General features: G+C 44.3%; 2 protein-coding genes across 3 annotated transcripts in view; one reads left to right on the top strand and one right to left on the bottom strand.

Annotated features, from left to right (window-relative positions):
- mtfr2 (mitochondrial fission regulator 2) overlaps positions 1-8,759 on the bottom strand; it is a 26,501-nt gene extending 17,742 nt beyond the window's left edge. Inside the window, exons 1-5 of the mRNA XM_034075389.1 lie at positions 8,594-8,759; positions 7,408-7,590; positions 7,122-7,226; positions 1,182-1,306; positions 614-816 (exon numbers count right to left, since the gene is read on the bottom strand). Of these exons, the coding sequence (XP_033931280.1) occupies positions 614-816; positions 1,182-1,306; positions 7,122-7,226; positions 7,408-7,479 (505 nt within the window). The 5' untranslated portion in view covers positions 7,480-7,590; positions 8,594-8,759. The remainder of the gene's footprint in view (positions 1-613; positions 817-1,181; positions 1,307-7,121; positions 7,227-7,407; positions 7,591-8,593) is intronic.
- Positions 8,760-8,888: 129 nt separating this feature from the next.
- On the top strand, positions 8,889-11,443 carry armc1l (armadillo repeat containing 1, like). Of its 2 annotated transcripts, none has more exons than XM_034076638.2 (7): positions 8,889-8,969; positions 9,386-9,572; positions 9,688-9,779; positions 10,076-10,259; positions 10,337-10,453; positions 10,617-10,691; positions 10,820-11,443. In XM_034076638.2, exons 2-7 carry the CDS (start codon positions 9,420-9,422, stop codon positions 11,012-11,014), a joined length of 816 nt encoding a protein of 271 aa, XP_033932529.1. In that variant the 5' UTR covers positions 8,889-8,969; positions 9,386-9,419; the 3' UTR covers positions 11,015-11,443. The 2 variants fall into 2 exon arrangements, with proteins under 2 accessions (XP_033932529.1, XP_033932530.1); XM_034076639.2 differs by having other exon boundaries at positions 8,905-8,969; positions 9,392-9,572.
- Positions 11,444-11,499: the final 56 nt, after the last annotated feature.

Below are 11,499 nucleotides of genomic sequence, written 5' to 3'. Positions count from 1 at the left end.
ATTCCATTGTTTTCTATTGTCTACTAGAATAGATTTATATTGGGCAATTTTCCAAACTCACATTGGTTTCTCATATAGCATCTCTGTATAGTATATACATTCACATGCTCTGTCCTAAACGGCTTGTTGGCGCTCCTGCCCCCCCCTCCCCATGAGCCCATTGTGCTCCGATTGGTCAGCTCGCCCACTCTGTTCTGATGAGTCCACTACCGTTACTGCGGAACATAAGTGATTATGTGTTACAATGGCGTTAGCAACCAGAAAATGATACCAGTAATGACAAACAGATGAGAACGCTGCGTGCGGTCTGGGTGCCGTGTTGGCGGGACGTTGCGCTGCTCGTGGCTGCAAGGAGCGGACAGTGTGAGCTGGGTTCATTTCCCGCTTGCTGCGTGGGGTCTGCGAGACCGTGAGATATCGCAAATGGACGCGGGAAGGGGTGCTGAGGGGGCTGCAGCACCCCCATCTGCGAGGCTCCACTAGCACCCGGAGATAGGAGTCCACTAGACTCTCCTATTATTACTTTTACTTAAGTAAACGATCTTAGTACTATTACCACGACATCAATGTGTTTGTGTGTTTTTTGAAAAGTAGAGGTACAAAGAGTGCGTACCTGAGGCTGGAGCGGCGGTAACGATCATGGCTATCTGAGCTTGGAGTTTGAGCAGCTGACTCTCCAGCGCTGTGATCTTCTGCAGGGCGTCCAGGTCGGTGGTCTGCCTCACAGGACCGCCTCCTCTCTGGGCTTTACTCTGGGGCGGGTACCTCAACACTTCCCGATTTAGAGTACTTTGCTTCTTCGGAAGTAAATGGTTCCTATGGAGATAATGCATCAGTGTAATATTTAACATACTTCCACTCAAAATAATCAAATCCAAATGTGTTTTCAAAGCTGCAAAATACAAACATCGATACATTTCTATGGCAAAAATAGAGGTAAACAGTTTTCAAGATGCCCTAAACACTTTAAGGAAAATGTTGCCACCTGAAAGTAGTGACCAAATGATTTTGAGTACGATAAAACAGCGCAGTTGATTTCACAAGCTGAGTGTTACACCTTTGTTGGGTGTAATAATGCAATAAACCACCGAACAACTTTTGAATTATTCTCTATATATGGTTTTCTGCACTGGGAAACATGACCTTGTCTGAGTTAGTCCTGTGTCTATTTGTGTCCGTACCTGGTCTTGGCGAAACTCTCCCCCTCATCCTCAAACACCCAGAGGACATCAGCGAACGAGGGGATGGACTTTGTCTCCACAGTCATGTCCACATAACCGTGCGGCTTATAGGAGAGCAGAGGGACCTGGGGACCAAATATGGACATCGTGTTCACTTTTTGACCAAACTCAAGTGTTTGCTCTGATATTTTTTCTCCAGTCAAGGTCACAGTGTAATTTATCACCTAATTCATGACTTTTCAAGGACTTTCAACTTTCCAGGCCACTTTTGTATAAATTCAAGGATCCAACATGGCATAACTTGACACAAATAATGAACTGTTTCAACACAGAATTTGTAGACCGCAGAAAATTGCCTTTTTATTAACTTATACGTTATAATTTCAAGTACTTCAATTTCTATTCTTGCACAACATACTGTATATGAATTCAAGCAGTCTCTATGACCCCTGTCTATGTATGTCAGTGGTTCTCAAACTTTTTCTGTCAGGCTGCCCCTTTGGAGAAAAGTCGGGGGCCCCCAACACAAATAGTCACGTAATGGGCCAAGTTAACATTTATTAAAATACATCAATATGAACGTGAGCATTCCTTTCAAAAAAATAAAAAAATCACTTTGCTAGAACAGTGATAATAAAACAATGCTCCATAAGTCTGTGTGCTCAAAAAAGATAATAAATACATAATACAATTGTGCAATTCCTTTGCTAGAACAATAAGTTATAATACTTTGCAATCTGTGCAAAAAAATGAAAAGAAAGAAAATGCTGATATTTGGCCAAAAAGTGTGTCTTATCACAGCATTAGTGGCTGCAATGTTAAGCACTGCACATTTCTTCAAAACGGGGTTGCAGGCTCAGTGGCAGCACCAGAGATTTTCTTTTGGGGGTGCTGTGGGGTAGCTTGACGTTTCATAGAGGGTGCTCAAACATTTAGGGTTTCCCATTAATGTACTGGGCGCTACAGTTTAATTTTCTACTGCAACAATCCACACGCAAATACACAGTGTACCCGCGACAGTTACAATGAAGGCTCGATAATCAGCTCACGGCATATAGGTGTAAGCAGGGGTAAAGTACTATTTGTATAGGTGGTGTGTGGACCTAACATCCTCTAGGGGGGTCCGGGGGCATGCTCCCCCGGGAAGATTTAAACTTCAAAATATTGAAGTTAAAAGCATCAATCTGTTGCATTTTGAGAGCAACACCTATATGAAACAGAACTGTAAACAGATTTACTTTTTCTTTATGGATATTTTACAAATCACTCCCCTTTTAAACTTTATTCTTGTTTTACTGTCATATAGTATTTCATACCCGTTTTTAATTTATTTTCTTTTATAACTATAATGATCATATGAAGGTGTGCCTCGTAAATAATTGTTTACATTAATCCGTTTGAGACCCACTGAGATAACTAAAGTTAGGACTCTCCTCCACCTTGTTGTTGAAAAAGCTCCTTATACCCGTTAGCGTAGCTCGCTAGCACCAGAAGCTAACAACAACGATCCCCGGTGGGGTCTCTCTCTCTCTCTTGGTTTTATTTTTTATTTATCTTCAGCCAGGTTTTTGATTTTGTTAGGATGCAACTATAATTTCATTATGAGTGACATAAAGCTGGGCTCTTTAAACATTAACGGTGCTCGAGGGGATGCTAAGAGAGCATCTTTATTTACTTTATTAGAAAACAAGAATTTAAATGTGACGTTTCTCCAGGAAACTCACAGCACTGCTGAGAACGAGAGTGACTGGAGGAGGGAATGGGGGGGGGAGGGCTTCTTCAGCCATAAGCGCAGCAATAGTGGAGGGGTTGCCATTCTCTTTGCGAGGGGCTTTACACCCTTCTCCTGTGCGGTCGATGAGGTCATCCCAGGACACTTGCTCAAAATAAATGCTGAATTTGAAAAAGTTAAAATATGTTTTATAAATATTTATGCTCCCAGTGTGGGCGCAGAGGCTTTTGTTCTTTGAGAAACTGAAACACTCTTAGCACCTGTGATAGTGAGGAGTATCTGTTCCTGGGGGGTGACTTCAACTGCACAGAGAACCCTGTGCTGGATAGGAACCACCAGGAGCCGCATGCTGCCTCAAAGAGTGCCTTAATAAGGCTAACAGAAAGCTTTGAGCTGTGTGATGTTTGGAGGCACTTCCACCCGGGCCAGCGGCAGTGCACGTGGGTGCACTCTAGGGATAACCTGTTGTCTCTAGCTAGGCTGGATCGTGTCTATGTTTTTAACCATCACATGAATGTGAGCAGAAGCTGCTCCATCAGTCCAGTGGGAATCTCTGACCATTCCCTCGTACAAGTATCAGTTTTTATTAATCATGTTAAGTGTAATAGTGCGTATTGGCACTTTAATGCTTCTCTGTTGGCCGACAACCATTTAAAAAATATTTTTAAATTCTTTTGGGAAGACTACCGTTTATCTAAGAGAGAGTACAATTCTCTTCAGCAGTGGTGAAGAGTAAAGTGAAGATCAAGCAGCTTTGCCTGCAGTACACTTTCAATGTCACAAAGGACATGGCTAGATCTCTCAGAGCTCTGGAGAGAGAAGTGGTGGAGCTGCAGGGATTGGCAGACTCCACAGGAGAGCGAGAACATGTTGAAGTTTTCAAAAGTAAAAGCTCAGCTCTGTCTGACCTGCTGGGGTTTTCTGCTCAGGGTGCTCTGGTCAGATCCCGTTTTCAGAACATCGTGAAAATGGATGCTCCCTCTCACTTGTTCTTTGGTCTGGAGCGTAAGAATGGTCAGAGGAGGCTGATGCACTCCCTGCGATCCAATGCTGGGCAGCTGCTTCAGGAGTCCGCCGACATTCGTCAGTGTGCTGTGGAGTTCTACAAAGAGCTCTACAGAACAGAGTTCCAGGCCGAGCCAGAGGTGGCGCAGTCGTTCTACGAGGGCCTTCCTAACGTCCCTGAGGAGGACCATGCTGAGCTGGAGGCGGAGCTCTCTGCCCAGGAGCTGCAGGAAGCCCTGCAGAGCATGCAGAGTGGGAAGGCTCCTGGCATAGACGGCCTGCCTGCAGACTTCTATAAGGCTCTCTGGCCAGTTATAGGGGACGACCTGCTGAGTGTGCTCAGAGACAGTCTAAGTAACGGGAGGTTGCCTCTGAGTTGCAGGAGAGCTGTGCTCACTCTCCTCCCTAAGAAAGGAGACCTGCAGGAGATTAAGAACTGGCGTCCTGTGTCTCTACTCTGTACCGACTACAAGCTGCTTTCCAAAGTGTTAGCGACGAGGCTGAGGAAAGTGATGGAGCATGTCGTTCACGTAGACCAGACATACTGTGTACCCAGCAGGTTGATAACTGACAACGTGACTCTAATTCGAGATGTTTTGGACCTCTCCGGTTCATTGGGCTGTGAGCTTGGTCTGATTTCTCTAGACCAAGAAAAGGCTTTTGACCGAGTTGAACACCAGTACTTGTGGCAGACGCTGGAAGCTTTTGGGTTCAGCTCTGGTCTCATAGCCAAGATCCAGGTCTTGTACAGGGACATTGAGAGTGTACTGAAGATAAACGGTAGTTTGTGTGCTCCTTTTGAAACTCAGAGAGGAGTCCGACAGGGCTGCTCTTTGTCCGGGATGCTCTAATCCCTGGCCATAGAGCCTTTTTTACACCGGTTAAGGTCAAAGTTACAAGGTTTTTCTTTTCCTGGCTGTAGGGATGTTTTTAAATTGTCTGCGTATGCGGATGACATAATGGTCTTTGTTAAAAAACAAGATGACATCAATGTTTTAACTGAAATTGTGAGCAATTTTTGCAAAATCTCATCTGCTCGAGTCAACTGGGGGAAAAGTGAGGCCTTAGCAGTAGGAGAGGGCAGCATTGACAGCTTGTTGTTACCTGGGGGCCTTGGTTGGAAAAGGGCAGGGTTAAAGTACCTGGGTATTTATCTTGGTGATGACACATTTTGGTTAAAAAACTGGGACGGGATTATAGAGAAAGTGGAAGGCCGGTTAAAGAAGTGGAAGTGGATCCTTCCCAAACTTTCTTTTAAAGGGCGTATCCTTATTTTAAATAACCTTGTTTCCTCCATGCTGGCTCACCGGCTGGCGTGCACCGACCCACCCGTAAACCTGCTGTCCAAGGTGCAGGCTCTCATGGTGGACTTCTTCTGGGACCGCATGCACTGTGTCCCTCAGAGCGTCCTGTTCCTGCCAAAGGAGGAGGGGGGACATGGCCTGGTTCACCTGGCAAGCAGAGGGGCGGCCTTCAGGCTCCGGTTGGGCTGAAGGCTGTGGTGGGCTGGGTCTGGCTGAGTCGCTGTTCCTAATGGATCTGAAAGGATTACGCCTGAACAATCTCTCGGGGTTCTATGGAGGTCTCTTCAAGGTGTGGGGACTACTCAGAAAAGAGAGACCAGAGTGCTGTGGCTCACTGTTCTGGCTCCTCAGAGAGCCGGTGGTCCGTGGATCTCGGTTTGTGTGTGAAGTAGGGCCTTCTCTACAACAGAGACTCTGTGAGGAGAGGATTCTCACGCTGGGCCAGGTGGTGGAGGTGTGTGGGCCCCGTCTGGACAACCCTGCAGGCCTGGCCTCAGGTCAGTCCGGGTGGTCAGCCTCCTGCTGCAGAGCTGGAAGCAGCAGCTCAGCCAATCAGAGCTGGCGCTGATCGCTGCTCACTGTAACGGACTGAAGTCTCCAAATGACAATGACTCTTTTCCAGAGATGCGATGTTTTCCTGATCTCATTTGTGAGGGTGTTTTGTTAAAGTTGGACAATGTTACTGATTTTAAGTTTAGCACCATGTCCAACAAAACATTTTATTATTTGGTGACAAAGGTGCTAAATCAGAGCAGACTCCAAGAGCGAGTGGACACCCGGTGGAGAGCCCACCTGGGCCTGACGGAGGCTCAGAGGCCTGAGTGGAGAGCGCTCTACAAGCCTCCGCTGACTAAGAGGGGTGGGGACCTCCAGTGGAGGATCCTCCACGCTGCGGTAGCTGTTAATGCTTTTGTTTCAGTGATCAACCCTGCAATGTCTGACGCCTGTCCTTTCTGTGAACAGAGGGAAACCATTTTTCATTGCTTTACGGAATGTGGTCGACTCCTTTGTCTTTTTCAGTTACTCACTCAGATGTTGTTTTTGTTTAATGTGGTTTTTTCTAAGACAATGTTCATTTTGGGTTGTCGGTACAGCCAGAAGCAAAAGTGCAAAAGTTAGCTTTTGAATTTTTTGTTGGGGCAGGCAAAAATGGCCATCTACCTCAGCAGGAGGAATAAAGTTGCGGAATCTTTGGATACCGATGCAGTTTTGATTTTCAAGCGGATGGTTAAAGCAAGACTGAAAGCGGACTATGGTTATTTTTGCTTAACCAAAAATGTGGGAGAATTTGAGGCCATGTGGTGCTTTAAAAATGCTTTGTGTTCTGTGGTGAATGACGATCTTTTTTTCAGTAGTTGTCTGAACTGACAATGTGTGTCAATGTGTCTGGTCATTTGATTTGTGAATAAAAGTGATTTGAAAAAAACACACACACACACACACACACACACACACACACACACACACACACACACACACACACACACACACACACACACACACACACACACACACACACACACACACACACACACACACACACACACACACACACACGTACTTGTACTGTAGCATATTATTTTTGAATCAATAATTATTTCTTTTTTTGTCATACATTTTTTTCCTCCTGGTCTCTTGCACCCCCCCCCCCTTTCAGGCCTCTACGCCCCCCACTTTGAGAAACACTGATGTATGTCAATAATCAAGCTACAAAAATGTTCAAGGCCTCATGGTAACAATGGCAGAGGAAGGAGTGTAAAAACTGAAAAGGAGAACCAAGGAAGGAGTACTTAAGCTCAGCATTTGGCCACAGTTACACCTGGCTGTGCTGAATTTGATGAGGTTATGTATAATTTTATATAATCTTCCGTATGTTCGGAAACACGAGTGGTTCAGTACCTGAAAGTGGATGCGTGGTGCAGGGGTCAGATGGAGGTTTGTCCCAATCATCCGCACGATGCTGCGATACTGACCGCACAGATCACTGTCCCACACTGGAACCAGCTGCAAGAAAGAAGACCCACACACACAAAACAGTCTTGGTTCAAATGTGCCATCCTTCCAAGGATCCAAGACTCACTTGGTAGCTTTAAGAGAACAAAGAATAAATGTGACACCTGACACCAAAAACACAAATACTAAGACCATAGTTGTAACAGTAGCGTTTGTGCACTCATGCACTCACCATGTCTGGAGGCACGCCAAAATACTCCAGGACGGCATGCATCAAATCCAGAATATCCTCGACTAAAGACATTGTTAGGACTTTTTGAAGCACCAGTTGATGACTGCAAAGCTCCTCTTTCTGCTGACTAACTTGGTGAGAGGCCAACACAGAATGGATGCCACTGAGTCACATACTTTACACCTGAAACAAAACAAAACATACAGCACTTAGGCTATTGAACAAAACACAATAAAGTCAGTACTAGAATCCATCAAGAGATACAAAATGTTGTTGTAGTTAGGGTTAGGGTAAGACACATTTCTAACATGAATAAAACAATAACAAAATCAAAACAACGTCCACTCAAATGCAAGAATTGAAGAGTGTGTTTTCGTCTGAGACAAAATAACTTGATTTTATCTTTAGTAGGTTTGGCTACTGTAGTGTTCCCTTAATGGGAGGAGACAGCCGCAGCTGACTCCGAATGCTGCCGTTTGTCTTCACAGAGACCAATAAAGCAGGCTACATCAGTCCAGCTCTTAGAGAGGTACTCTGGCTTCCTGTGGTCAAATAAATGATGAGCCCTGTTGGATTCTGCATTGATCATATATATATATATATTTCAACTTTGGCTTCTGTTTTCTATTGTATTGTTATGTTTTAAAATGATACTGTATGTGCAGCTGAATGTGTGAATCAAAACAGGTCTTAAATCGAAGTGAATGGTGTATTCAATTGTGAGATTAGTCTTTAAACCTCCCCCATACACCTTTAACTAGGTTCACAAGGAAACGGATGCAAACACAGGAAACAGCCATTATGGTTTCATTTCATTTCATTTCCACAGCGATTAATTAAAATAAAAACCTATTTCTATGCTATCAAACTTTAATTCCAGTAGCCCCTGGAGTCCATCATCAATGCAGCTGTTTGTGTCTCTGTTGACATCACACACTGATGCTCCGGTTGACCATCTGTACTGCTGACTCGGCTGTGAGTCCATGAATTTAATACAATTGGATCAGCACAGCGGCTTCAGAGTACATTTTTGTTTTAACCTCAACAGAGTAACCTTTCTGTGTGGGGGAAGTGCAGGTTCCCCTCACAGGCAGCGCAGTGTCCCACAGAAAAGAGGTAAAGAGGCTCGAAGTAAACTGCTATACCAGGAAACATGCGGTATAAACGAAACTATATATCTACTTACCGTGGAGGTTTCTTGAAAAAACATGCACTAGCAGCTACATGTGTCCGACATCTTGATTTTAACCTAATATATCAACTGTAACTGCAGATAACCACTTCGAACGTGCATATTTATCCCATAGACTGATGTATCCCAGCTCACGAGTCCAAGAAGCCAGCGAGTCTGTGTGAAGTCAAATAAAGCCGCAGTAGCAAAAACTCCTCTGATTGGATAGAAATACAGAACTAGTATGATGAGCCAATAGGAGCGGTCGATCGTGAAGCAGTGGCAACGGCTGCTCGACCAATTGCGTGTCGCGAAAAGCCATAGACCGTATATATGCGAAAAGCCTAACATCAAATTTGTATTTTTGTGCACGAGCGTCTTCCTCTACTTGGTAAGAAACAACACAACAATTACATTTTACCATCTATATTTCACTACCTAGACGCTCGTATTATCATGTGTTGAAGTATCGCATATTTGTGTGTTCAAATGGTGTACATAAAAAAATGAAAAGGGGCTTTTGTTAAGTTCTGCAGCTTCTTCCCGTTTCAAAAGTTGCTAACTTTAGCTTATTTAGCTAGCCTCAACGTTAGCTAGCACGTTGACCCCGACAGGACAAGCTTGAATCACTGTTTATAAAGTAGCTTCGTACCTCGAACCCAGCCTTAAATCATACGCTAGTAACTGTAACGTCATCCCACTTGATCGTTTTATAATTAGGCTAACGTAAGTCCAACGTTCGCCACACACAAAACAGTTTGTCCGTATCAGGCTAACGGTAAAACACATTTGACTTGATATCCTCAGTTTCAGATCTGGTAGTTAACCGAAGTTAACAGCAATGATGGATGCTCTGTCGGTGGTTACTCAGCTGCGGGACCTGGCATCTGAACCGCAGAACCGAGATGTGATCGTCCAGGATCAGGGCTGTCTCCCCGGGCTGGTTCTCTTCCTGGACCACCAGAACACAGACGTGCTTTTTGCAACTCTTCAGGTGGGTGAAAGATGCTGGACTGGTGCTGATCCGTGTTGTACTGTCCTCCTCTTTAAAGGACCAATGTTCTCTAAATGTGGTGCATTTCTTAATACTTTTCTGCCTTTGTCCTCAGACATTACGCTACTTGGCTGAGTTGTCCCCCAACATCCCCACCATGAAGAATGAACTGGGTATGATGGTGAGCTTGGAGAATCTAATTGTAAGGTGAGGGATTATTTTGTACTCCTGTGCACTGGTGTTTTTTGAGATGAGAGTATTTTCTTGGCATGTAATTGTACTTGACATTTCCAGTAAGAGTAGTTTGAGCTGTCAACTGTAATGATTCCTACTGCTGTTTTGTTGTACTATCTTAAGTTTAAGCATATAATGATATGTACTTAAACATTAGAAGTTAATGGGAAAGCCAAATAGTTATCACCCTAAATGTTGACTCAGAATTGTGGCTGGCAATTCAGAGGTTTGGAACTAGGTAACATAAAATATGATATTTATTTATTTAGGCAGGGCCTGTCTGTTGACAACACGTCATTGGCCCAGGAGGTGTATGATATGCTGACTGCGCCTGCTATACCCATCCCCCGCACGCCTGAGAGGGAGAGGAGAAAGAAACCCCAGTTCTTTATCAACTCTTCTCAAAAGAAGGCCAAGTCTGTCACTCTGCACATCAAGGGCCTGGACAGCACTGTGAGTAGACTGACTGACACAAGCAAGACAGTGACTATTATTATCAAATGCTGCAACTTATACTTTTTCTCTTATAGGACCAGCGAAGCTTGTGTGAGGAGGCTCTTCTGAAGGTCAGAGGGGTGATCAGCTTCACCTTCCAGATGGCTACCAAGAGATGCACCGTCCGCATCCGTTCAGACCTGCCCACTGAGGTAACGCACCAACACATTTACTATCAGGGGCTGCTGAGGAAGAAACCAGCCTGTTCAAAAATGAGTTGTAGTCAACATTTGTATTATTGCATTATCAAAGCAACTTATATACACATGGTGCGGGTGAACACTTTATATCTGATCTCCGCCTATTGTTTTTCAGAGTCTGGCATCAGCCATCGCAGCCACTCAGGTGCTGTCGGCCCAGCAGGTGGTGAAGAATGAGGCGGGAGAAGAGGTGAGTGGTGGTGCTAGATTCCTTATTTTGTTTAGCAACGTTTTTGAGTATCCATACAATACACCTCAATTGTTGGCTTGATTTAAAAATGTGTTCTTAATTTCTCTCAATCATTTTTGTATCTACAGGTTTTGGTCCCTCTCGACGCATCTGGAGTGGAAGTCCAGAAGAACGCAGCTATCCCAGACTACCTCCCAGAAGAAGAGGAGAGCCCCGAGAAGGAGGTGGACCGAGCGATTTCCCGCACCACAGCTAAAGAAGATTCCAGTGGAAGCTGGCTCAACGCCGCCGCCGGTTTCCTCACCAAAACGTTCTACTGGTGATACTGCTGCAGTTCAAATCCCAGAGTTGTGGAATACAGCTGCTGTGTATATAACTAGAGTGGACATCACTGGAGGTTAGCACCCCTCGGGCTAACATCCTGGACTTCACTAACAGTCATCATTTGTTGTGAATAACTAGAAATGACCCAGATGTGCATACGCACTTCTGGTTAAGCAGTTGAATAGAGGATCACACACTTGAAAGCATATTTTGTCTCTGGACCTGCGTATATGCTGATTTCTATCCACTATTTTCACTAAGTGTAAATATTTTCTTTTTCTCCAAACTGTCTCTCCATGTAAGAAAAACAACTTTAAAGACTTTTTCTACTTTGACACTGATGGAAAAGTATTCTCTGTAAAAATGCTGTATGTTGCTAGTTATATTGGTTTATGCTAAAAATAAATCTGCTACATGTTTTAAATGCACCATTTCTACTCTTATTATTCAGTATTTTGGACCAAAGCGGCAGAGAAAAACATTG

This window comes from Pseudochaenichthys georgianus, chromosome 24 (genome assembly GCF_902827115.2).
Source record: "Pseudochaenichthys georgianus chromosome 24, fPseGeo1.2, whole genome shotgun sequence".
NCBI lineage: Eukaryota > Metazoa > Chordata > Actinopteri > Perciformes > Channichthyidae > Pseudochaenichthys > Pseudochaenichthys georgianus.
The sequence above is the reverse complement of the archived record's forward strand: the minus strand, read 5'-3'. Positions and strand labels throughout refer to the sequence as shown.

Bases quoted from the DNA above. Each gene is read 5' to 3' on its own strand.
- armc1l (XM_034076638.2), top strand. From the start codon at position 9,420: ATGATGGATGCTCTGTCGGTGGTTACTCAGCTGCGGGACCTGGCATCT. The intron at 9,573-9,687 runs GTGGGTGAAAGA...CTTTGTCCTCAG, and splicing joins TGCTTTTTGCAACTCTTCAG to ACATTACGCTACTTGGCTGA. The intron at 10,260-10,336 runs GTGAGTAGACTG...TTTCTCTTATAG, and splicing joins TCAAGGGCCTGGACAGCACT to GACCAGCGAAGCTTGTGTGA.